We start from the raw sequence: 24,441 nt of genomic DNA on the forward strand, positions 1-24,441 counted from the left end.
GATGTCTGAAAACACCACGATCATTTTCCCTGGGTGACTTTTCCCAGGTTGAATGGCCTCTTTGGGGAAATGTGTCACCACCAGTGTGGCCAGTCACCGGGCAGGTCAGGGCTGGCAAAGGGGCAGCTGCCCAGTGGAGCCAAGGTCCCAGGCCACGGTGAACAGTGGGTCTGGGGCAGGGAGGGGTCCAGATGCTCAGAGAAGGGCTCAGAGGACGCGCCGGTGGAGTGGGCCCCTCCCAGCCCGCACCCACTTCCTAAACTTGGCTCACTGAGTCCGGGCCTCATGCGCCTTGGAATGAAATGGGAGCTCCTCTGTCCAGCTTTTCTGTGGTTCTTTTACGCAGCGGCCTGGGCAGCGTGAGTGGCGGGATGGTTGTGGATGAAATAAGGAGACTGTATCCACGGCTAGAAGCGGCCCTGAGGAAGTTAGCCGGGTGACGGCGCTCATCGTTGGTGTACCATCTCTAAAAGGGCCTCACTTCACAAATATTTACCTCTTAGTCTCCGAGGGAAGTGAGATAATTTGGGGGAGCTCCTGGCAGGTTGCCTAGAACCGGAACCACAAGGGTTAAGTGCTCTGTGGCAGGTGCAGGGCCACCCCTCCAGGTGAGGCCGACCCCGGCGACCTGTCTGGCCCTCGGCCCCGCAGCAGCGCTGAGCTCCTCCTGTAGCACTTCTCTGCCGTCTCAAGAGGCTGCTAGTCTGCAGCAAGACCTGTCCCGGGGCCAGTGTGCACGTCACTTTCGTCTGGGGTGAGGAGGGCGATTCTGAGAGTCGACTGGCCAGGCTTTGAACAGCGCCGGACGCCCATCCCACGACCACTCCCTCGAGGGTCTGCGGTCTCACGCGTTTACAGACGAGCCCATGGCAGCCGGGGTCAGATGGGGAGGCCTGCCGTGGGCCCAGCGGGACTTCAGGACAAGGCCGTTCTCTGACGAGGGCCTCTGAGACCCTCACGGTCTTTTCTTGCTGTCAGGGTCTCTGATCTCGGCAGCAACCATGAACAAAGACATGTTCCTTTGCTGTAAATTGTTTTTTAGCTGAAATATTACTTTTCCTATATATACGTTTTTATGAAACAAGGTTTAATTCTGTTAGCTTAGTATTATAAATTATAATCAAATCCAAACTAAGAGCTGGGGTATTTTATCAATTTTCACATGAAATCTCTAGCAGGAATAAAATGGCAACTCTGGTGAGAACAGAACTACCTATTAAATATTAGATTCAAGAGCTGCCACTATTTCTGTAATAGGCTTCCTTCCTGGGGGTGGGTAATAGGATATTAAGCAGGTTCTTGGCTGGAGAAATCTTTTGCTTGAGTGATGTATGTAAAGCCCTCGTTTGCCAGCTGTCCGGCGTCAGGTGGAGAGACCAGCAGCTACCATGCTGCCCGGACAGCTGGAAGCCAGCAGGGCCTCTGAGGCCAGGCGCTTGATCCTCCCCAAGAAAGTCATCAGGGAGGACGCAGTCAGAGGGCAGGCCGCCCTCACAAGCAGCCAGAACGGGGCAGAGGGCGGCGGGTCCTCCTCGCTGAAAAACCTGCCCCAAACTGTGCCCTTAGGTTAACACGTCCGGCCAGGCTTCCCCCTAAGAGTGTTCTGGAGTCTTCGATGGAGGCCTGCAAGTGTGTCTTCCATCTTTCTCATCATCACCCAGCAACTTCTAAACTAAAGCACAGGCTTACAGAAATAAGGTTACTTTTCACATTTTCTTTTGAATAGTGGTGTTTCCCCCCGATGCCTCCACGGTGTGTCTGTCCTGCAGAACAATTCCATCTCTGGGAAGAGGACAGGGGTCAGGCCTCCCCCGCGACAGGCTCCTGGCCTGCGTGCTGGGCACCGAGCAGATGCTGAGGCCTTGCTCTGCTCACCCCGGGGAGCTTAGTCCCGGGCCGCCCTCTCCTTGCCGGTGGCTGACCCGCGAAGGTCAGAGTCCCCTTGCTTCAGACACCTTAGACCGGATGCGGTCATCTGTGATGTCACAGGCTTCTTCCCTCCAGACTGTCCGCGATGGACAGGGATTCGGGCCCGGCGGCCTCACTGCAGCTCAGTTCAGACTCGGGGGGAGCGTTTCTCCTCACTTGGCCAAAGATTCCCTTCATCACCGAGACGGTAAACCAGCCGTCCTCCCCTCTGTGGACTGGGCCGGGATGGGCACAGTGTCCAAAAGAGCTCCTCTCTCCCGTCGGGCCGGCCAGAGCTTTACCTCCTCTGTCAGGCTCCATCCACACCGTCTTGAGGGGTTTGAGTGAGAAGCTGCCCATCGCCGTGGAGATCAGACAGGGCTGTGTGCCTTTCCAGCAGTAACTCCGAGGTCAAGGAAAAGCGCTCCTGTAGATTCTGAGCAGAGGCGAGTTGCTAAGTTCCATTCGCCCCTGCTTCCTGATCTTGCCTAGATTAACGGATTTCGGGTTTAAGGTGAGAAACTGGAGATAAAGTGACTTGGAGCGGGACTGCGTGCTTCCCAGCTTCCCTCCAACAAGGCGTGGGCGAAGCTGAGGGTCAGTTTCAGATCGTCACCCCTCATCTGCGTCAGCCCAAGGCCAGGTGTGAAAACGCAGCCATGTTTGCGTAAAGGCGTGTTCTGTGTGCAGCATTTTGGGGGACAGCTTAAGGATCTTTGTGTTCACAGAACTGAAAATTTGTAGCTTCAGTGTTGCAATATTGTAACCTTAAAATTATTCTTAATAAATGAATGCCAAACTGTGCTGGAACTACGTGCATCCCAGCAAATGCAGGGAAATGTAAGTGCTCTTTGCTGTACAAGAGGTAAAACTCTCAGGGTTACCTAAGCTCACGCCTGTATTGCGAGAAATCCGTGACAGCCTCCTACCTCTCTGTAGGAGCCAGCCCGAAGGGACAGACACCACCCCTCACTGGTGCGGAGAGTCCCCAGATCCACCGCAGCCAAGTGGCAGCCTTTGTCCTGAGCCTCCCCACCCCCATGACTGGCTCCTGCTTTCTCTACCTGCTGGGCCCTGTGGGCTGGCGCTAATGCCAGAGGGGCACCACCATCACACCACCCATCAGAGAGAGCAAAGAAAACGCCTTTTCAAAAATGCCACTAGACTCTGTCCTTGGCGGCCACCCCGGCCCTTGGAGGACTGGGCGTGCGGCTCTCTGGTCTCACTGGGCGAGCTGGCCTCGGAGCCGGGGGGACCTGTCTGTAGCCCGGAGCTGCAGCCCTTGGGGAGGGCAGTGAACAGCCCCCCTGGGAGGTGCCCCTCGCCTTTGGGCGGCGATGCTCCAAAGAACCCTGGCCCTGAGAGACCACTCTCTCCCCCAGGCCAGCCCTGCCCAAAGCGTGACACCCGAGGCGGCGGGGGGGGGACCAGGCTCAGGATTCCGATGAGTTAGTTAGGAATTAAGTAGATGGACACGGAGGGGCTGTTAAAACCCTGGCTTCCAGACCAACAGAAAGCTAATTGTGCTCCTGTGAAACTGCTGGAAAGGATGAGTGACTGTGACTTTCTTCGCGGCCCCGTGTTTTGCTGGAGTAATGTAAACTGCTTTGTTTGCAGGGTTTAATGTCAGCCCCAAACCAGGCCAGTTCTCCAGGTGGGACTGTAGTGTAGCAAGCCCGCTCCCGCTCGGAGGTTCTCACCCCGGACTGGGTCTTGAGGGAGCGACGATGGAGCCCAGGGCCGCACGTGAGCCACGTGGACATCAAGCCCCGGCCGCAGGCAGGCATCGCCCGTGTGGAGGGCAGCGCGGAAGAGGAACACGGGGCTCGGCGCCGCTCACCCAAAGAAGCTGGTTCCATTTTTAAATCGTTCTCTTGGGGCTGCAGTAAAATATAAGAAATGAGATTTTCTTGCTTTTTACTCTAAAACTCAATGTAATAAAAATGTTATATATATTTATGTAATATATACATAGTGTGAAATAAAATGTTTCTTGGACAAGAAATCCCCTTAAATCCAACTGTTAAAAATAGTACTTCACTCTGTTTTTGCGCTGATTTTCTTTTTAACACCTTAGGTGTCAGAAGACAACCTGGAATGCACTCATCAAGAAAGTTGTTACTTTCTGGCTTAAATATGTAATTCAGGAAGACGGATGCTGCGCGCATAGGTTTCTAAAAATTGTTTGCACTTGAAATAGTTTAATGCTGTTAAAAAATAACTTTGAGTATGGGTGTAATGGGCCTCCAAGGTGTGGCGTGAAGATGCCCTTTTTAATCTGTTAACATTTATTTTAACACTCTTGTTCCAATGCAATCGGCTCTGTATTATATGTATAAATAATGTCATTCTGCAATTGGGGAAATGGTCGCTTCAGGAGTACTTTTCATCTTCTAAGAGTGATATTCCTAATTCACAGAAAAATTAATATTAAAACTTTCTTGAATATACCATTTGTTTATCTTCTGTTAAATTGGCTCAACTTTTACTGTATTGTTTTTGTTGAATTAAATGTTTACACCATGTCCCTTGCAGCCGTGATGTGAGGCAGGCTCTTCAAGACCGTGGCTCATCCGGAGAGCCCTTCGGTTCTCTGGCCCCTTCTTGCCGTCTCCCCATCTTCGGCCTTTGTGGGCAGCTGCCCATGCGTGCGGACTGCGGTCTCAGGGAACAGCTTTCTCCTTAACAGCTTCAAGTCCACGAGTCCACCTTCTGTTGCTGGAAGATCACACACGACTCTGTACGGTGAGTGTGAAAGTGCTTTGTTAAGGATGCAGAGAAAAGGCTGATGACAATTACATGGGATTTTTATTTGGCTGAAGCCAGCTGGTGAGCAGCTTGGTCATGCCCACGCCTACTTGCAGACGCTACAGGGAACTAGAATCATTACAGTGTAGCTGCCAAGTACAGGAACTTTTCTCAATTGAAAAAAATCATACACAGTTGAACCCTTTGAAGGCCTTTTTATGTGGTCAGACTCTAAACCATGAAGTGCCTAAAACGCATTTCTCTTAAGTGATCCCATTAAACTGGGGGCGCGTCTAAGTGATTTTAGGCTAGAAAAGATGTGTCCACCTCCATTTCCATCATTTCTGTGAACGTAGCAACAGGATAACGTTACTGTTGCAGAAAAATCCTCATCAGCCTGGGTCTTGGCTTCCTTCTCAGAGGAGAGGAGGAGGGTCAGGCAGCCAGTTCTTCACTGGCCGCCAGGCCGGGAGGGCTGCTCCACGGGGAGCTCCGCCACCGCCGAGCCTCTGTCACACGGCAGAGGAGCCTTCGCGAAAGGTGGAAACCACCGCACACCAGGACACCCTCTTGCTGTAAGTGAAAGAATCACGATTTATATGCTGTACACATTCAGAATGCCCTTCCTATGAAAACATCAGCACATTTTAGATAGTTTGGTATTTGTCATCTTAGTCAAAGCACTGGTCTCTAAGTACTGTCCGTCACACAGAAGACCTATGAGGAAGCCGCGCGTATTTCTGGAGATCAGAAAAGGCCGCCTTGGAACTCGAGTCCAGAATCCTGAGCCTTGCGGTCCTCCTGGGTCGACTCCTTTTCCTGTGGACTTCCTGCGTGTTTGTAGGAAGTGACGGGTGGGTACCTGGTGGCCCCAGGACAACAGCACTGTGAAAAGTCCGAGGCCCCAGGGTGCGGCCCAGCTCTCCGCGCCCCGAGGCTGACGTCGCTCAGGGCGGTCAGCCCTACTAGCTCCGCCCACCGCCCTCCGTCCGACTCTGCGCTGCAGTTTGCGAGATGCATCCGTGCTGGGAACGCATCTTTCTTTTTTTGGCTGGTCCCCGGCCAAGTGGTCCAAGATGGCTTCCAAAATCGGCCGGCCTCCTACCCGTCCCGGCGACCCCGCCAGCACGCGCCCCGCAGCCGCAGGCCCAGGGCAGAGGGTCCCCAGGCCGGCCCCCACCCCTCCCCTCGGAAGCCACGGAGGGTCGGCTCGGCGCACCTGGTACGCTTCGTCGGCCCTTACTGCTCGCCTGGCGCGCTCTCATCCCTCGGCAGCGTCGCCCCTGCTCTGTCTCCTCGGGAGCAGGTTTACCTCGACAGCCGGCAGGGCCGGGCCCCTTGGACTGGCGTGTCCGCCCGCGGCCTCTGCCCCCAACCTCGGCCCCAGCCGCGTCTCAAACGTGGACGAGGGAGTTGGTCGGGGTGGTGATGAGGGAGCGCCCTTGCTCGGGTCTGTGGAGACGGGCCCTCCAGTGGCCCCGGGGAGGCTGAGATGGCCCAGCCGCCCGGCCTCGCAACTGGTCAGGTTTGGGGTGCACGGAGACGCACCAGCGCTCCGGCAGCAGGGCCCGGCGGCCTCCTGTGCCCCCAAAGCCTGGCCAGCGCCTGCCCGTCGCCAGGCCCACGGGGCACAGAGACCTGGTGGACGCAGGGGCCCCCCGGGGAAAGCGGACCCGCCCCCTGCAGCCGAGGCGGAGCCCCACGGGGCCCAAGGCACCACGCCCGCAGGGAGGAGGGTTCCTTCTCAAGAAGGTACAGCGCCGAAGAACTTTAGAGAGGCCCTTCGCGTTTATATACTTAAAGGGGGTGATGATTTCCCTAAATTGTCCTTGCACGTGCCCTCACCCGGAGCCGGGGTCAGAGCGCGGGCCCGTCCCTGGCCTCTTCCGACTCCTCCGAGCCCGCAGCGCCCCCGGGACGCGGCGTCCCCAGCCCTCTGCCCGCCCCGCCCCAACGCCACTTCCACCCGGGGCGTCCCCGAAGCCCCCCAGGTCTCCCCACGTGCACCGGCTCTGCCCGCCTTGGGCCCGCACGCGCCCGCGCCCATGGCTCCCCCTCCCCCGGGCACCGGGAAATGCTGGCCACGGCCTGCCCCCACCCCGGGGGCCACGTCCACCTCCCCAAGCCCTGCGTGCCGTCCCTCCTGGCCCCTTGCCCTGCCCCTTCCGGCGCCACCAATGCTCTGCCACCTCCCCTCCCTCCCCCACGGGAAACAGGTTTCTTCTTGTGCCCGCTTATTGCTGGCACCCCAGAAACGAAGCTGGGCACGCTCGCAGGCCATCGGGAAGCAGCGGCCTCTACTCACGGAGAAAGCTGGGCCTTGGGAGCTGGACCGGCGAGCTGCCCGCGGCCCGCACCCGGGGGCTCCGAGGGCTGAGCGCCAGCCTGTGTCGTTCCTCAGTGGACGGTCAAGTGAAACAGTGAAGCTGCACCGAAGTCTCCCCAACAAAATCTATGCCCCTGATACGTTCACAAAAGTCAAAATAAAGGAATGGATAATCAGGACACATGTTTAACTCAAAATATATTAAGATGCAACACTGTAATGATAGCTTATTGTTTAATAAAAATCAGGGGTCTCCAATGGTATAATCTGGAAGCCAAGCGTGCTACGACACTACTGGTGATGGATGGACTAAAGAAGGCACCGTGTGCAGAGCCCTCGGTGAAACCAGGCCTAAATAATCCATAACAAAGTATGATTTCTGTTTTGATTCATACAAAAAATTACAAAATATTCCCTGCCCCAAATTCTTATGTTACGGAAATGAAACGAAACCCTAGAATGAGGCGATTTTACAAAGGTATTAGACCGGAACATACGGTACAGCTGCCTTTAGGATGCAAGCAGCCTCGGGCCGGTGGGCTGCAGGCCGAGGTGCTGGTGCTGGTCTGGGGGCAGCTCTCCCGGGATGCCGGGCCCCTCCCGGAGCCCCCGCCCCGCTCGTTGGTGCCCGGCCGGGTGGGAGCCGCCCCGAGCAGGGGAGCCACAGCGCCGCTCAGTAGCCTCCACCTCTCCGCTCTACCGTGGGCAGGCGGTGCTGTTTCAGGTTAGGCTTGATGTCCTTCTGTGTGTCTGTCTGTTAAAGGAAGTGACAGACACTCAGCAGAGGCCGGATGGGCGCGAGCGCGGCGCCAGGGGAACCAGTGCGACGCCCACCTTCTGGTTTGGGCCAACACACTTCAGGGGTCTCAGCACCGGGACCTTCCGGGTCGCTCCGGGGGCAAACACGGACTGCAGCGCTGGGCTGGAGTACGAGGACAGCTTGGTCACTCCCGACAGCTTGAGCTTGGGCAGTTCCACCACGTGGGCTGGTCCGTGTCTCCTGGGATGGTCCTCCTCTTGCTTTAGGGGCTGTTTCTAGAAACAAAGCAAAGGTCAGATGAACATACGATGCTTTCCCCTTTGTGGGAATAGGAAAAGCAAAAGGGGCTCTTTTGTACTACTTTTGCCTCATACAATTTCTTGACCGTGAGGCGTGACAGTGTGGTGACTGCAACACGCACCGCGTCCCAGCCCCCCAGAAGTGCGGTGGCCGCCCCCTGGGCCGGGGCCGGGGCTGACAGCGGGGGAGGCCGTGCTGACGCACGCGCAGCTCCGAGGGCCGAGGCCACGGTGACGCTTCCCGCTCGGACTCCCTGAGGTCGGCCAAAGCGGCCTGCAGCCTGCTTCTGTGTGGCCTGTGCACAAAGAATGGATTTCACATCTTCTAATTGTTGGAGAAAATTTCACGGCATGTGATTATGAGACTCCAGTTTCAGGGTCCACAGTTTCATTGAAATCCATCCCCACCATTCGTTTACGTATGGTCCGCGGCGCCACCGGCCAGAAGAGTGGGCAGTCGTGCCAGACGTGATGGCCGGCACAGCCTGAACCCTCACTCCGGGGCCCTGGCAGAGAGCGTGCGCCTCGGCTCTGCCACAGGGGCGCCCGCGGCGGGTGCCAGCAGGAGAGACCCCAACAGCTGACCAAGAGGGAGAGGAGGCCCGGCAGGGAGGGCACTTAGGGGCAAAGGGAGGGAGGCTCAGCCGGGGGGGCGCGGGTGGGCTTCGCCCCCTGTTGGCGGCCTGAGCAGCTGAAGGGGAGCTGCCTTCATCCGCCCTTGGAGGGAAGGCACGGGGAGAGAGGCAGGTCTGGGGGGAGAGACAGGAGATCGGGTTTGAACAAGTCTGCCTTTTGGACATTCAGCTGGAGCCATCAAGCAGGTAGCTGGACACGGGGGTCCGGATTTCTGGAAAGCAGCCTGGCTGCAGGTATACCTGCATCCTCGGCTCCCAGCGCAGAGTGACACTCAACAGATGCTGGGCTGAGTGAGAAACGATGGAAGGCCACGGCTACCACAGAGCTTGGTGCCAGCCCACAACTGTAAAACTGGAGGAGCCGAGCAAAGGGGGGCCCCGCGGCACGTGAGAGAAAGGGGAAGCTATTGCGAGATGCAGCTATGGTTTCTACACCAAAAAGCGTGCGAGACCACCTCTGTGCCAGGCGGAGTGCTCCTCTGGGGCCTGCTGCTCTCGCAGGGGCTCCGCGGCCGAGTGGGGACGGTCACCTGGGCCAGTGTTGGCTTCCCGGTGCCCCGGCTAGGGTCCTCTGCGGGCACAACGCGGTGACGTCTGCCCGGTGCTTGGGCACCGGCCTGGCCCTGCGGCTGGGAGGATCCCAGCCCGCGACGCTGTGGACCCTAGCTGGTGGCGCAGAAAGGCCGGGAGCGCAGAGGTGCCGTCTGGCGCGGGGGCAGGTCGCTGACGGGCGCCCTTTCCAGGCAGATGTGGCACCTCCACAGGTGGCATCTGCGTTAGAGAGACACGGGCCCCTGAGGGTGTCCGGTCCCAGCTCGGACGGCCTGATCGCTCAGTACCTGCTTGCTGCCCTCCTGTGCCAGCTGCCAGTTGTTACTGAGTAGTTCCGGTGCCACCGGCCGCTCGGGGCAGAGAGCAGAGGCCTTCCTCCTGGCCCTGGCCGGAGCCTGCTTCTCAGCTGCCCTACAGGACGGAAGGGACAAGGGGCGCCTCTGCTGAGAACACGGCCGCCACAGGCCTCCTCTGTCTCCAGCGCGGGCTTGTGCCTGTCGCCCCTCCTCTCATCCATGTCAGCCATATCCCGAGGAGCTTTTCCTTTCCTGTCTCAGCCTGACAGCCTCTGGGCTCCGGAGCCGTGGGCCCACCCCTGCCCAGGGACTCGAGGTTCGGGTCAGACGTCACCCACGTCACACACGCACGAGGGGACAGAGGAGTGGAGTCCGAAGCCCTCAGGGCAGGTACTTCCAATGGCAGGTGTCGCCCAACGCACGCGCCCTGGAACCTCACAGCGGGCGAGCTCAGCCCGCTCCCCCTGCCGTGCGCCACGTGACCCTCCGGGGCTTAACACCACAGCCTTGGCATCAACCGCAAAGCAGCCACAGACCCTCCTTCCACCCTGCCGTGATGCCACTAATCGCCTCCTTCTGGGGGAAGATACCAGGAAGGGGCGAGATGCGGGTTCCCAGAGGGACCGGCACCGTTCCCGGGGACCAGCCACCCATCCGCGTGCCCCACGGGAACTCGGCAGGGCGCCTACCTCTGCCCTTGGAAGTAGGGGTGCTGCAGGGCCTGGTGGGCGGTGATTCTCTCATCGGGATCATAGGCCACCATTGCGTGCAGGAGGGAGAGGCATTGCGGGGACAAACTGGCTGTCAGGAGAGGTATTCCTGATCCCTTTTTAAAAGTAAAATCAAAACTCATAGCTCTCGACCTGTATTAAAAGCCCAATGATAATAAACGATCACGCCGTCATTTAGAGCACGTGGCCGGTCCAGCATCACGACCCTACAGGGACCTGCACTGAAGGTAACAGTTTACAATCTAAAAAGGGCAGGGGGCAGGGGGGCATAAAGCCCATAGAATACAAGATCCTCGTGGAGACCGTGGACTTTGGGTGAGAATGACGTGTCAGCGTAGGTTCGATGATAGCAGACGTGCCACCCCGGGGCCGGTGCTGGTGGCCGGGAGGCTGTGCGCTGCGTGGGGCCAGGCGGTAGATGGGAAATCTTTGTACCTTCCGCTCAGTTCTTCTGTGAACCTAAAACCGCTCTAAAAAAATTAAGTCTGTTTTTTTAAAAAGGGTGGGAGGTCGTGAAATCTGTTATGCTATAAGTGTAAGAAAACTTTTTCTTGAGAAGACTAATACCACATTCCCACCAGAAAAGAATGAAATAAAGTTTTAAAAAAGAAAAAGAATCCAGCATGGTTGTCATCTCCTTACCTCCCTAGGGTTCTGGGAGCTGCTGGGTGCTGCCCACCCCCCCGAGTCCCCCCCCCAGGGGTCAGTGTGGCCAAGGTGCCGGGTGGCGGCTCCCCACGGTCCGTGCGTGCAGCCTGTGCTGGGGAGCCTTTCCCAAAGACCTCTGTGGCCGGAGTGAACATTCCGGGGACAAAACCCGACTGCCGGGCTCGCGGGGCTGTGAGGAGGCCCCTGCGGGCGACAGAGGCAGGGTGGTGGGGCGGCCCGGGGGGCTGCACTTACCGTTTGAACTTGGTGAGGGTCTTCCCAGCAGGCGTGCCAATGACGTCGTGGATCCTCGAGATCTGGTCCAGCTCGTTGGCTCCGGGGAAGAGGGGCTGCAGGCTGGGCGGGCAGCCAGGGCTGTGGTCAGGGCGGCGGCCTCCCAGCAGAGGGACCTCCAGCCCCCCCGCCCATGCTTGGGCCTTTCTCCTCCTACTGTCCCTACAGGTCGGTGTCTTTCTAAGGGACAGAGCCACACTCCCGTATCTGCACAGCAGGTGTCTCTGCCTGCTGAGAGATGAAACCCCCCAGAGCCTCCTCACGGCCTGGGGAGTTTTGTTGACAAAAATTCAGGCTGGGTCAGGTCGGGTTGTGTAGACAAATGAGGTCCGAGGAGCGTTTTGGTTTTGGAGCAGTCACGGATTTGGGAGTTGTGGATAAAAGACTTTAGACCCATAACACATTACAGGCCACAAAGAAGAGTTTAAAAACGTAGCTCTGACGGTAAGATGACTTCTATTCAGGGAAAACGGCAGGAGCTCAGGCCGCAGGGGAGAAGAGGAAACGCAGGGGAGCTGGACGGCTCTGAGGTGGGGCAGGCCGGGCACAGAGTGCAGTCAGCGAGGCTCAGCGTGGGCTGCCCCACGCCCTGAGTGGATGCCGCCGGCACCAGCGCCTCTGACATCCCTCCAAACTGACTCAGGGATTTTAGCACGGGAGAAAAGATCATTTGTTGGTACTTTAGCATCAGTGAAGTCACCACTCTCCTTTCCAAAAATAACAGTCACTTATCAATATTAATGATCTAGAACCAGAAGGCGTGTCCCAAAGGGCCCGAACGTCTGTATTTATCAAGGGGTCAGTCGAGCAGGCGGGACTGGACAACCCGGGTCCTGCCTGCGCTGGGCTGTACCATCCTGATGTGCGTCACCCCGACGTTAAATCCACCCACCCGTCCTACCTGACCCACTACGATCAGGTGCCGCCCCACCTCCTCCCGGGGCTTCTTCCACCCAGTGCCCCCGCCGCCGGTGGACGGGACAGGCCCTCCTCCCTTCCCGGGCCTCTGCCCTGGCCCTGCTGCGCCCAGCGGTAAAGCCCAAAGGCTGGGGGAGGGGAGGACGGTTAGGGCTGGGGCTTCCTGGCCTCCATCCAGCTCGCCCTCACTCCCGGGGCCAGAGCACCCCACCCGAACGACTGCACTCTGAGGGTAGACGGGGGGCACCGCTCGCACGCCGCCCCCATGGCAGGCCCCACGAGGCGGCAGTAAGCACGCCTCGACTCTGTTCCTTCATCTGGCTTCATCAGTCCTATCGCTGATGAGGCCAAATGGAGAGGCCCACCGACCCAGGGCCGGGGCGGGCCAGTGGGAAAGAAGTAACTGATAGTGTTCTTTCCTCCATACCCAGGAAGCAAGGAAAAGCGTTTGACACATTTCGTGTCGAGTTAAAAAACCACCACGACACCAGAAGGACTGTAAACTCTGCACCGTAGAGGGAGGGACTGGCGCGAAGCCACTGGACGGCCGAGCCCCGCGTGGACCGGCCTCAGGACCCTGGCACAGCCCCCCTAGCCCAGCAGCAGCTGCGACTCTGGCGCCACCTGGCCATCTCGTAGAGCACGCAGCCCGCGCTCCACAGGTCCATCTTGTAGGTGTAGAAGCCATCAGTAAGAAGACACTCTGGGGCCCGGTACCAGCGGGTGGAGATGTATTCCGTGTACGGCTGCTTAGAATAGATACTCCGGCAGGACCCGAAGTCCCCTAATTTCAGGACATCCTGCTGCAAGGGGGGAGAGAAGCAGGGACAAATAACATCTCGTCAAGCAGCGATTGTAATACAAACCATTTCAAATATTTATGCACCAACGGGAAAATTCCTAGCACCTAAACTAGCTTGTAGAACATAAAGTACTGGCTTTATAAGCACCTGAAATTGCCTCTAGCAGGTGAGGAAGCGGTATTTCTCTTCAGTGGAACACACTTACGAATATTCTGGCTATGTTTAACAGACATTTCAAAATGTCTACAGGTTTTGGAAATTTTTAAGTCGCAGTGTAAGTCTACAGATGAACTATACACCCTGGTCACATGCCCTGTTATGCCTCAAACTCCCCACCACGTCCAGCGCTTCTGACAGCTTGGTTCCCATTCGGGGGAGGCTGGGGGCCTGACCTACATGGGATCCTTGAAGGAAGTCAGACAGCCCAGGGAAACAGGTTTCAAAGTGTTTCTTCCATCTTCTCTACCTCTCACATTCAAGTAATAAAATTCATGCTGTCAATAAATTTGAAGCCTCTGGCACCTACAGCTAGAGCAAACATTAAACAGCAGCCCTCTTAGCCAGATTATCAAGAAACCTACCCTGACAGCCTTTTACCTCTGTTCCCATTCCCCAATGCATTCAACAAAAATTACAAGGCATATTAAAAGGCAAGAAAAAATAGTCTGAAGAGACAAAGCATGCATCAAAACCAGACTCAAATATGGCGCGGGTTTTAGAATTTTAGAATTCCCAGACAGGAAATTTAAAATAACTATGATTAATTTGTTAAGGGCTCTAATGCAAAAAGAAGACAGCATGCAAGTTCAGATGGGAAACGTAAGCAGAGAGATGGAAACCCTAAGAAAACCTCAAAAGGAAACACTAGAAATAAAAAACACAGTAACAGGGACTTGCCCGCTGGGACAGCGGTTAAGAATCCACCTGCCAACGCAGGAGACACGGGTTCAAGCCCTGGTCCAGGAAGATCTCACATGCCGCGGAGCAACTAAGCCCGTGCGCCACAACTACTGAGCCCGTGAGCCACAACTACTGAGCCCATGCGCGCCTAGAGCCCGGGCTCCGCAACAAGAGAAGCCACCGCAATGAGAAGCCCGTGCACCACAACGAAGAGTAGCCCCCGCTCGCCACAACTGGAAAAAGCCGGCATGCAGCAACAAAGACCCAATGCAGCCAAAAATAAAAAAAATTAACAACAAACAAACAAAAAACACTGTAACAAAAATTTTAAAAGACTTTGATTGACTCAACACAGCCAAGGAAATAATCAGTGAGCTTTGAAGATATGCCAATAGAAACTTCCCAAACTGAAATGCAAAGCAATAGAAGAACGTCAGAAACAAAACCGAACATCCAAGAACTGTGGGACAATTTCGAAAGGCGTGGTACACACACTACAATGTGGATGAACCTCAAAATAACGATGCTGAGTGACCAAAAAAGAGTACATGCTATGTAATTCCATTTATAGAACATCTAGCTCGTGTTTGCCTGGGGACAAGGGACAGGGGGCAAGGACTACCAAAGGGCAAGAGGAGGCTTTCGGGGGTTTGGATTTGTTTGTGAAGTTGATTGCGATGATGGATTCATGGGTGTACACATGTGCCCAAACCGAGCAAACTGTACACTCTACACAGGTATAGTTTAAGGGCTTTCAAGTGAGACATATCAGAGCTCAAATCCTGCCTCTTCCACTTTTATATTTAGAGTGTTTAGAATGATAATTTAAATGGAGTTTATTTTTTGTATATAGTATAAGAAGGGTGCCTTTTCCCAGATGTACAGTTATGTTGATGGCATTTATTAAATTAACCATTTTTTTCCAAACTGGAAGGAAAAAAACAAACATGTTATAACAAACATAGTATCCATTGGGACTGAAAACATCCAGTGAAAAGTTTTTATATTCTACCTTTATTCTGATATCAATTTTTCATATAAAAGTTCTTACCTTTATTAATATATTTTCTGGTTTTACATCTCTGTGAAATATTCCATTTCTGCATTCAATATAAAAGGAAGGATAGAATTAATTGTACCTCATTCATTCAAATTCTCTTATACTATATTCTTAATGAACGGTAATACATTTTATTAATTTGAAAGCTGCCAGGTCTCCAAGTGCCTACCTGTGCATGTGATCAAGGGATTTACACAACTGGTACATATAGTGCATAATCTTTTTTTCTGATAATGGGTGTCTTCTCCCTGTGCCATCAAGGAAATAGGCAAATATGGTTACCAATGAATGGCCCATATCCCTGTTTTTGAAACAAAAGATGGAATCCATTTTTATTTAGCAATGTGTGAAAAATCTAACTTCCTCAGTGAAAAATAACCTGGAGTAGTTCTAGGAAATATGGAGTCTATCTACAAAATATGCCATTTAAAATTCTACATACTGGCATGATTTCATTTAAAATCACAGAGCGCAAGGCCTTCGGATTGCAGTCAGAACAGCGCTGAGTGATCGCCGCAAGGGCAGCTCGGGCTGGAGGTCCTAACGCAGCCTCGGGTGGGCCTCCAGGGCACCCTCCTTCACGCGGATTATGAGCTCAAATCCAGGGTTTTCCTCGGCTTCCTGGCTACGTGGAGATCTCCGTCTTTAAGGGGATGGATCACGTTTTCTTAACCCAAGAAGACCAATGGCTGCTCTGACTTGCACAGCCACAGGTTCCTCTCGCACAGAAGGAAGCAGTCACCGGGCGCCGGCTGACAGCGCCCTGCAGCAGCCTGTAATCTACACCTTCTCCCCTCCTGCAGCTTTCAGGATGCTCCGAAACTCTTAGTACTACACTCCAGCATCAGAGCTGCCCTTGTTCTTGAAGGTGTCACATTTTACTTGATTTTAATATCAGAGGTATGTGTTTTTAAGTCATTAGGTTTTAAATCTGCAAAATATCCACTCTCACCTAACAACTCAAAAAACCACTTTCCCCTCCGTGAGCACATATCCCACTAGACATTTTTCATCCTAAGTTTGCAATTTCTGTCGAAAAAGTAATGTATTCTTTTTCTCGCATAACAAGACTGTTTATGTTAATAATAGAAAGTAATTTAAATTACAAAATGTCTAAGTGCAATGAATTTTTTCCATGGCATACTATAATCTTTTTATTCTGTTTCACATAATTTATCATCAGTTTTCCAGAATTTAAATTGAAAGAATTAAAACTAAGACTTTGTCAGCTTCCCCCCGCTTGAGGAATTTTATCAAATTATTATCTATATAAAGGTGAAAAGAAAGTAAAATTTCTATTCTCTGTCACACGCGAGGCTGGACGAAGCTTCGTGAGGTTCGGCCCTCATCGGGCAGGGGGTCTCGCTGCCCACTGACTAGCCCGGCTCTCCAGATCCCCCTCGGCAGACTCCCTCCCAGCACAGGGCTCTCAGAACCCAGGAGCACCCGAGTCCCCTGGGGGCTTGTGAAGATACAGAATGCGCCCCATCCTCACCCCCGGCATTCCTGGTTCAGTAGGTCTGCGGCGGGGCCCCAAAAGCTGCCTTTCCAGCAAGTTCTCAGAATGGGCCGCCAGGCCTGGTCCCTCACCTTGGGAACTGCGCCCCATCATATCCCGCTTGTTTATCGAAGGCTCCAGCCACATTCACTTGGGGACGTTTCTGCACGCGCCCCCAAAGCTCTCCTGCTGCATGTTGCACTCATGCTGCTCTGTTCCTAGACACACCCTTCCCAGCCATGTCCACACATCCACATCTTATAGCATAAAACTGCCATTACAGTCATCTGAACTTGAACTCAGAAAAGGTGGACTCTTTTAGGAAAAGTCTAATCCATCCAATCTTCATAAGCACCCAGGGATCTTTTAAAAAGTAGATTCCAAGGCCCAAACCTAGACCCAGTGAATCACAAATCCAGGCAGGTGGGCCAGGAATCTGCATTTCCAGCTGCCTTCAGTCCCCAGTGGCGGAGGGCTCTTTGGATGCCTGCCCTTCCTTTCCTCCTGGGCCTCCCCTGCTCCACCCATTCACAGCCGTGGGGCAAGGCCATGACTCCCTCCCCTGTCCTCCGTGAGAGTCCTGCCTGCACACGGGGGCTCCTAGTGGACAGAGGTGCCCTCATGAACCACGTGGGCCACTGGTCAGAACAACAGGAGTCCACACCCTTGACAAGGAGGGGACTGACTACTGACTTTCACACTATTTTCCCAAAACAAGATCCTAACTCGCCAGCCCCAAGACTGCATCTGGTTCCCACCAGATTCTTGTTCACAAACATCTTGAAACAAATACACAAAGTACAATTAATAAACCACTCTGAAGTTCCTTGTATGACCCTTTACTGAATGCCAGCAGACTGCAAACAGTATTTCTCTCTTTTGGCTCTCCCGACCAAATTAATTTTCCCAAGTTAATTTTTACCCAATATTCTCATTAAGACGGTACTTAAAAACGTCATATACAATACCAGCAATGTAAAAAATCTGAAGTGAACACAATGATTAACTATGGCATTGGCTGTCAGTACTAACGGAAGGAAAAGGGCCTCCAGTGTAGCCAGCATTGTGATAGTATATCCAGCACACTGCCTTCCCACTAGAGACCCTGTACCCAGGCCTCCGCCTGGCTTTCCTGGTCAGGCTTGGGGGTGCATTCTGGGTCCACCATGGCACAGCCAAATGCCCACAGTCTACACTTGGGCCCGGAGGCTATGCCCTGCGGCACCGTGTGAGCACGTGTTTGCCATCGGTGTTTTCCAAAGGAGAGCCTTGCCTGATGGCACCCTGTTCTGAGAGGAGTTACAGGGGAGCAGGTGGGGTGTCACACTCAGCATGGAGCTGGAGCCATCACCAGCACCCCTCTCGCAACAAGACACAATTCAAGGAGGGGTCCTCCCAGCTCTGCTCTTTGAAGCTGGCTCGTCTCAGGCAAGGGCTCTAACTTCTTGGAAGTTCAACTGCCTCACCTCTGTAATGGAGTTGAGCTCACAGAACCAGGAAGAGCAAATGCAGGGACACACAGCAAGCACACTGTAAACTGTAAAGTAATGATGATGACGATGGTGATGACAGCAGTTGACCTCGACTGAAGGCCACGCAAGCCAGCACTGCTCCAAACACCTCACACGTATTATTACTCCTCACAACAACCCTAAGAGTCAGACACTATGATTATCCCCATTTTCTAGACAAGGACTAAGGCTCAAAGAGCCTAACCAGGACCTACCATCATGAAATGCACACGGCACTGGGCATGCTCTACCCAGTGGGTTGACCTGGGACATCCAAGCTGCGTCAACACAGCCAAACTGGAATGGCGCTTCCCAGAAGCACCAGCATTAAAAGTAACAGGATGGGCTTCCCTGGTGGTGCAGCGGTTAAGAATCCGCCTGCCAAGGCAGGGGACACGGGTTAGAGCACTGGTCCAGGAAGATCCCACATGCCGCGGAGCAACTAAGCCCGTGCGCCACAACTACTGAGCCTGCGCGTTGCAACTACTGAAGCCCGCACGCCTCGAGCTCGTGCTCCGCGAGAAGCCACCGCAATGAGAAGCCCGCGCACCGCAACGAAGAGTAGCCCCCACTCGCCGCAACTAGAGAAAGCCCGCGCGCAGCAACGAAGACCCAACGCAGCCAAAAATAAATAAATAAAATAAATTTATTAAAAAAAGAAAGGAAATGAATGAGCACTCTGCAATACAGGGGACTTCATAAGAATGCAAACAGAAGGAGGTTCCCTCTCAGAGGGCTTATCTGAGCAGGGAGCCCTGCCTCATTCTGAAGCAGAGAGGAGAACGTCCAGCAGCAGCAGAGCCGGGAAAGGTGCTAGAAGGGGACAGGCTTGAGGAAGGGCTGAGCTGCCGCCGCCCTCCGCGCCCTCCTCACCGCGTCACCCAGCCGGCCTGAACGCCTCGCGGCTCTGCTCGTTCGCAGCTGAGTTCTGAGCAGACAAGACTGCCAGAAAAACACCTCCCACGAGTACTGCACGTTTACAGCCCAGTACCGTATATTTAGATGAAACTACTGCACGAATGATTTTGAGAACTAAAACAAATATATGGGAACTACAAGCTTTAAAAGATCTTAGATTAGCTTTGAAATTATTCTACGTACCTCGTATTAGTTCATAAATATTCATGTCCATAAGTTCACATATTAGTGCAAGAGAACCAGATTTTCTGTCACTGAAGAAGAAAGCAGGTTTTTAAAATGTTTTTTTTTCTTGTCCTCATCAGAAAAAATAATCAAATATTTAATTCATTTGTAAACACTTCTGATAAACACAAAGCACTCCTACATCAGACAAAGACCAAAGTGTAATGATTGAAACAGCAGAAGTTTTGATTTTTAATCAACGTTTCAGGCAAAAATAATTTTAAATAATAGTAAAACTCTACTTCAGGCAAAAATTCTAAAAGCCCCCCTCCCCACAATTTTCAAAGAGAAGAGTCTTGAAAATAGCAAAGTAACTATCAGCAGAAAGAAGAAATGAGGTTTGAGGAGTTGCGGAAGCAAAACAAAGAAAGTAGGATTTGATTCATGCTCTGTGGCTGCAAATTTAGTTTTAATTTACCTAAATGACTTCCATGTGATTGGGATACAGCACAGTGCAGGGAGCAAACCCCAAAATCCAGCCGAGACAAAAAGGAGGAAGATGTGTCACATCACGCCCCTGCAGTGTCACCCCCGGACCCTGCTCCAGGCGCCTCTGGTGGGGCTGGAAGGGGTCCCCGCTGTCACTCAGGACTGTCAGGAGGCCCACGTGCAACCGTGCGCAGAAGTGCTTTGCAAAGTGCACATAAAGCACCCTCAGCACAGGCAGGGCTGTGACCGTCACACGCAGACTGCGGTCTCTGGACCTGGCCCCAACTAATGGCTCAGAGCACGCGGGCCAGGACGCCACACAGCCATGACAAGACATTGCATTTTGAGTTTAGAACTGTTCAGCCTCCTGATTAAAATCTCCTGCACTTTAACAGTCAGAGGCTGCGGTTTCTCGGCTGGTTGTACAGGCCAGGCTTCCTGCTGAGGGGCGCAGTCTCAGAGCTCCAGGCCAGGACCCCAGCCCCAGCCCCTGGCAGACAAGCCCCTCCAGACAAGCTGTGCTCTGCCTTCATCATCAACAGGTAAACCTTACGGAAGCTACTCTATAATTTGAACAGAAATTAAAAATCCCCTGAAATTATGTCAATTGTAGTAAGAAAGGCTGCATGAGACCACACAGAGATGGCAAGTGGCAGCAATAAAGTGCAGTCCCTGAAAGAGGACAACCAGGGGCTTTCCCAGTAGGTCACAACTCACACTCGGATGCCCAGGGTCACCACCGTCTACACAGAAGCCCAACTGCTACAGGAGAGGAACCGTTTGAATGTTGTTTGCTTTTATGAGGTGGAGTCACTGAAATGAAGGCCTTTCCACATTAGGACTCAGATACAGACACTGGTCCAAATAAGTAAGTGACTTAAGATAAAACAAAAATTTTTATTCTCTGAGCTACAAAGCAAATATTTAAAATGTCTACCATGGTTTTCTTTCTTAAAAAGAGATTTAATAATTATCATCAAATTTAGATAATGTTTAGAGCCCCGAATATACTTACAAAACCACTTCGTGCAACGTAAGAATGTTTGGGTGAGGATTCAGGTGCCTCAGTGCTTGTATCTCTCGTAGATTGTTCACTCGCTCAATACTATTGTGTAGGTAAAAATAAATAACTAATTTATAATTCAGGTCAACTTTAAAATCAGGGTTATCAAATCATTATTTATTGTCTACAATCACAACTGAAAAACTCACAAATATTTCAAGCAAGTTAATCAGATTTTATTTCTCCCATTAGCAGCTGATCTTAAGCATATCTCGTTTCTACATTATCTTATAAAAATCAAGGTTCTTATAGCTTTGGACATATAGTCAAACTTTTCCCATCTAAGTTCCTGAAAGAATACCTTGGTAGTTTCTCTTACAATTAATAAATATAGAAACAGATACTAAAATTTCCTATTAATCAGTTTATAGGAACTAACTGAGCAATGTAAATACCATCTGAAAATAAACATTTCACATTCAGACCCACTCTTTTTTTTTTTTTGAGATAAATATTTTAATTCAATATTTTTTTAAATTATTTTTTTAACATCTTTATTGGAGTATAATTACTTTACAATGTTGTGTTAGTTTCTGCTTTATAACAAAGTGAATCAGCTATACATATACATACATCCCCATATCTCCTCCCTCTTGTGTCTCCCTCCCACCCTCCCTATCCCACCCCTCTAGGCGGTCACAAAGCACCGAGCTGATCTCCCTGTGCTATGCGGCTGCTTCCCACTAGCTAACTATTTTACATTTGGTAGTGTATATATGTCCATTCTGCTCTCTCACTTCGTCCCAGCTTACCCTTCCCCCTCCCCGTGTCCTCAAGTCCATTCTCTGGTAGGTCTGCGTCTTTATTCCTGTCCTGCCACTAGGTTCTTCAGAACCTTTTTTTTTTTTTTTTTTTTAGATTCCATATATATGTGTTAGCATACGGTATTTGTTTTTCTCTTTCTGACTTACTTCACTCTGTATAACAGACTCTAGGTCCATCCACCTCACTACAAATAACTCAATTTCATTGCTTTTTATGGCTGAGTAATATTCCATTGTATATATGTGCCATATCTTCTTTATCCATTCATCTGTCGATGGACACTTAGGTTGCTTCCATGTCCTGGCTATTGTAAATAGAGCTGCAATGAACATTGTGGTACATGACTCTTTCTGAATTATGGTTTTCTCAGGGTATATGCCCAGCAGTGGGATTGCTGGGTCATATGGTAGTTCTATTTTTAGTTTTTTGAGGAACCTCCATACTGTTCTCCATAGTGGCTGTATCAATTTACATTCCCACCAACAGTGCAAGAGGGTTCCCTTTTCACCACACCCTCTCCAGCATTTATTGTTTGTAGATTTTCTGATGATGGTCATTCTGACTGGTGTGAGGTGATACCTCACTGTAGTTTTGATTTGCGATTCTCTAATGATTAGTGATGTTGAGCATCCTTTCATGTGTTTGTTGGCAATCTGTATATATTCTTCGGAGAAATGTCTATTTAGGTCTTATGCCCATTTTTGTACTGGTTTGTTTGTTTATTCGATATTGAGCTGCATGAGCTGCTTGTATACTTTGGAGATTAATCCTTTGTCAGTTGCTTTGTTTGCAAATATTTTCTCCCATTCTGAGGGTTGTCTTTTCGTCTTGTTTATGGTTTCCTTTGCTGTGCAAAAGCTTTTAAGTTTCATTAGGTCCCACTTGTTTATTTGTGTTTTTATTTCCATTTCTCTAGGTGGTGGCAGACCCAGTCTTCTTTCTTATCTTTAATGAAGGCTGTACATGTTTTCAATGTCATTCACCTGGGGAGAGGTGTTCTCTTGGCAGGTGTGTCTTACTGTGGGCTTTATGAAGACTGCTCTGCCTGCCACCACGTTCACATCCCAAATTACAATACAAGTAATAGAGGCTGACGGCCTGAGGCTGGCTGTCACCACCCTCCAGACTGACTCTTACAAGAGACCCCCTTCCCCACGGCTGGGCCCATGGGGTCATACCCAGTCGAATGACTCCATCCACCAGAGACTTAGTTCCCTGACCAGGGATCGAACCCAGGCCCACAGCAATGAAAGCACCGAGTCCTAACCACTGGACCACTGGGGAATTCTTGGAAAGTAAGTTTTTCTAACCAATCGAATCTGTAGGAAAAAGTCCTCAAGGTAAAGGGGGAAAAGAAGTGGTTTTATTCCTATTAGATAAAATAGATTTCACAATAAGGATTGTTACCAGGTATGATTTCATGATGATATAAAGGACAGTACATCAGGAAGACATGACAATTATAAATGTGTATTTCTAAATAACAGAGGTTCAATATACATGATGTAAAAACTGACAAAACTAAAGTAAGAGAGTTGGAGATTTCAACACCCCTCTACCATAACTGATAGAATAATCATTCAAAAAATCAGTAAAGATACAGAAGATCCTAACAGCATTATTAACCACCTTGACCTAACTGACATTTATATAACAGTATATTCAACACCTACAGATAAAATATGTTTTTCAAGTATATATGGAACACTCACTCAGAGGAACAAGATGCTGGACCAAAAGATAAAGCTCAATAAATTTCAAAATGCTGAAGACTTATGGAACAGGTTCTCTGACCACAATGGAACTAAATTAGAAATCACGAACAGTAAGCAATCTAGAAAATTCCTAAATATGTGCAAACTACATAACACACTTGTAAATAACCCATGGGTAAAGAAGAAATCACAAGGGAAATTAGAAAACATTTCCAAGCAAGTAATAAAGAAAGCACTTTGCAAAATGTATAGGAGGCAGGTAAAACAACGCTTAGAAGAATACTTATGGCTTTAAACGCTTATGTTAGAAAGGAAGAAATGGTTAAAATCAATGGTCTAAGTTTTTGCCTTAAGAAGGTAGAATAAGAAGAGCAAATTAAATCCAAAGTAAGTTGAAGAAAAGCAATAATAGGGCTTCCCTGGCAGCGCAGTGGTTGGGAATTTGCCTGCCAACGCAGGGGACACGGGTTGGAGCCCTGGTCCAGGAAGATCCCACATGCCGCGGAGCAACTAAGCCCATGTGCCACAACTACTGAGCCTGCGCTCTAGAGCTCGTGAGCCACAACTACTGAGCCTGCGTGCCAAAACTACTAAAGCCTGTGTGCCACAACTACTGAAGCCCACACGCCTAGAGCCTGTGCTCCGCAACAAGAGAAGCCACCACAACGAGAAGACCGGGCACCGCAATGAAGAGCAGCCCCCGCTCGCCGCAACTAGAGAAAGCCCGCGCACAGCAACAAAGACCCAACACAGCCAAAAATAAATAAGTTAATTTAAAAAAAAGAAAAGCAATAATAAAGAGCAGAAATCAATGAAATACAAAACAGATAAACAATAGAGAAAATTGACAAAGCCCAAAGTTGGTTCTTTGAAAAGATTAGTAAAACTGATAAACTCCCAGCAAGACCAATGGAGAAAAAAAAGACAAAAAACACAATACAACCAACTGATATCAGGAATGAAAGAGGGGATATCGCAACAGATAGATATTGAAAAGAGAAGGGAGTATTATGAACTGTATGCCAAGAAATAGGACAATTTAGGTTAAATGGACAAATTCCTTGAAAAACATAATTACCAAATCTGACATGAAATAAAATTGAAAATCAAAATAGCCCTATGTTGATCAAAGAAGCTGAATTTGTTACTGAAAGTCTCTGCACAGGTGATAGAAGTGTTCGAAAATGGTATTATGGTAATAGTTGCACAACTGCACAAATTTCCTAAAATTCACAATGGGTGGATTTTATAATATGCAAATTATATCTCAATAAAGCTTTAAAAAATCTTACAAAAATCCAAATTATTTGGTGTTGTTCTATTTGATTGTTGACTGTTCCATGGTGCGATGTACCGTGTTATCACCCATTCCACTACTTCATTTTGTTTCCAGCTTACTGTAACAAACACTGTAGGGGGATGGGAGTGAAAGCTCCCCA

The 24,441-nt window shown here is 51.1% G+C and overlaps 2 protein-coding genes across 7 annotated transcripts in view; one reads left to right on the plus strand and one right to left on the minus strand.

Moving 5' to 3' along the window:
* Positions 1-3,909, plus strand: part of WDR20 (WD repeat domain 20) — a 62,040-nt gene extending 58,131 nt beyond the window's left edge. For 2 of the 6 annotated variants that reach the window (XM_061181276.1, XM_061181277.1), the window contains one exon: positions 3,526-3,900. In XM_061181276.1, coding sequence (XP_061037259.1) covers positions 3,526-3,579 — 54 coding nt within the window. In that variant the 3' untranslated portion in view covers positions 3,580-3,900. Of the gene's footprint in view, positions 1-3,525 lie in introns of all 6 variants that reach the window. The other 4 variants (XM_061181282.1, XM_061181275.1, XM_061181279.1 and 1 more) reach the window with 4 other exon arrangements.
* Positions 3,910-7,213: 3,304 nt separating this feature from the next.
* The window catches only part of MOK (MOK protein kinase), a 50,739-nt gene continuing 33,511 nt past the window's right edge, over positions 7,214-24,441 (minus strand). The window contains exons 3-10 of the mRNA XM_061182908.1: positions 15,048-15,126; positions 14,870-14,918; positions 12,740-12,918; positions 11,159-11,260; positions 10,214-10,387; positions 9,516-9,639; positions 7,817-8,017; positions 7,214-7,736 (exon numbers count right to left, since the gene is read on the minus strand). Of these exons, the coding sequence (XP_061038891.1) occupies positions 7,656-7,736; positions 7,817-8,017; positions 9,516-9,639; positions 10,214-10,387; positions 11,159-11,260; positions 12,740-12,918; positions 14,870-14,918; positions 15,048-15,094 (957 nt within the window). The 5' untranslated portion in view covers positions 15,095-15,126 and the 3' untranslated portion in view covers positions 7,214-7,655. The remainder of the gene's footprint in view (positions 7,737-7,816; positions 8,018-9,515; positions 9,640-10,213; positions 10,388-11,158; positions 11,261-12,739; positions 12,919-14,869; positions 14,919-15,047; positions 15,127-24,441) is intronic.

This window comes from Eubalaena glacialis, chromosome 2, assembly GCF_028564815.1.
Source record: "Eubalaena glacialis isolate mEubGla1 chromosome 2, mEubGla1.1.hap2.+ XY, whole genome shotgun sequence".
NCBI classification, from domain to species: Eukaryota; Metazoa; Chordata; class Mammalia; order Artiodactyla; family Balaenidae; genus Eubalaena; species Eubalaena glacialis.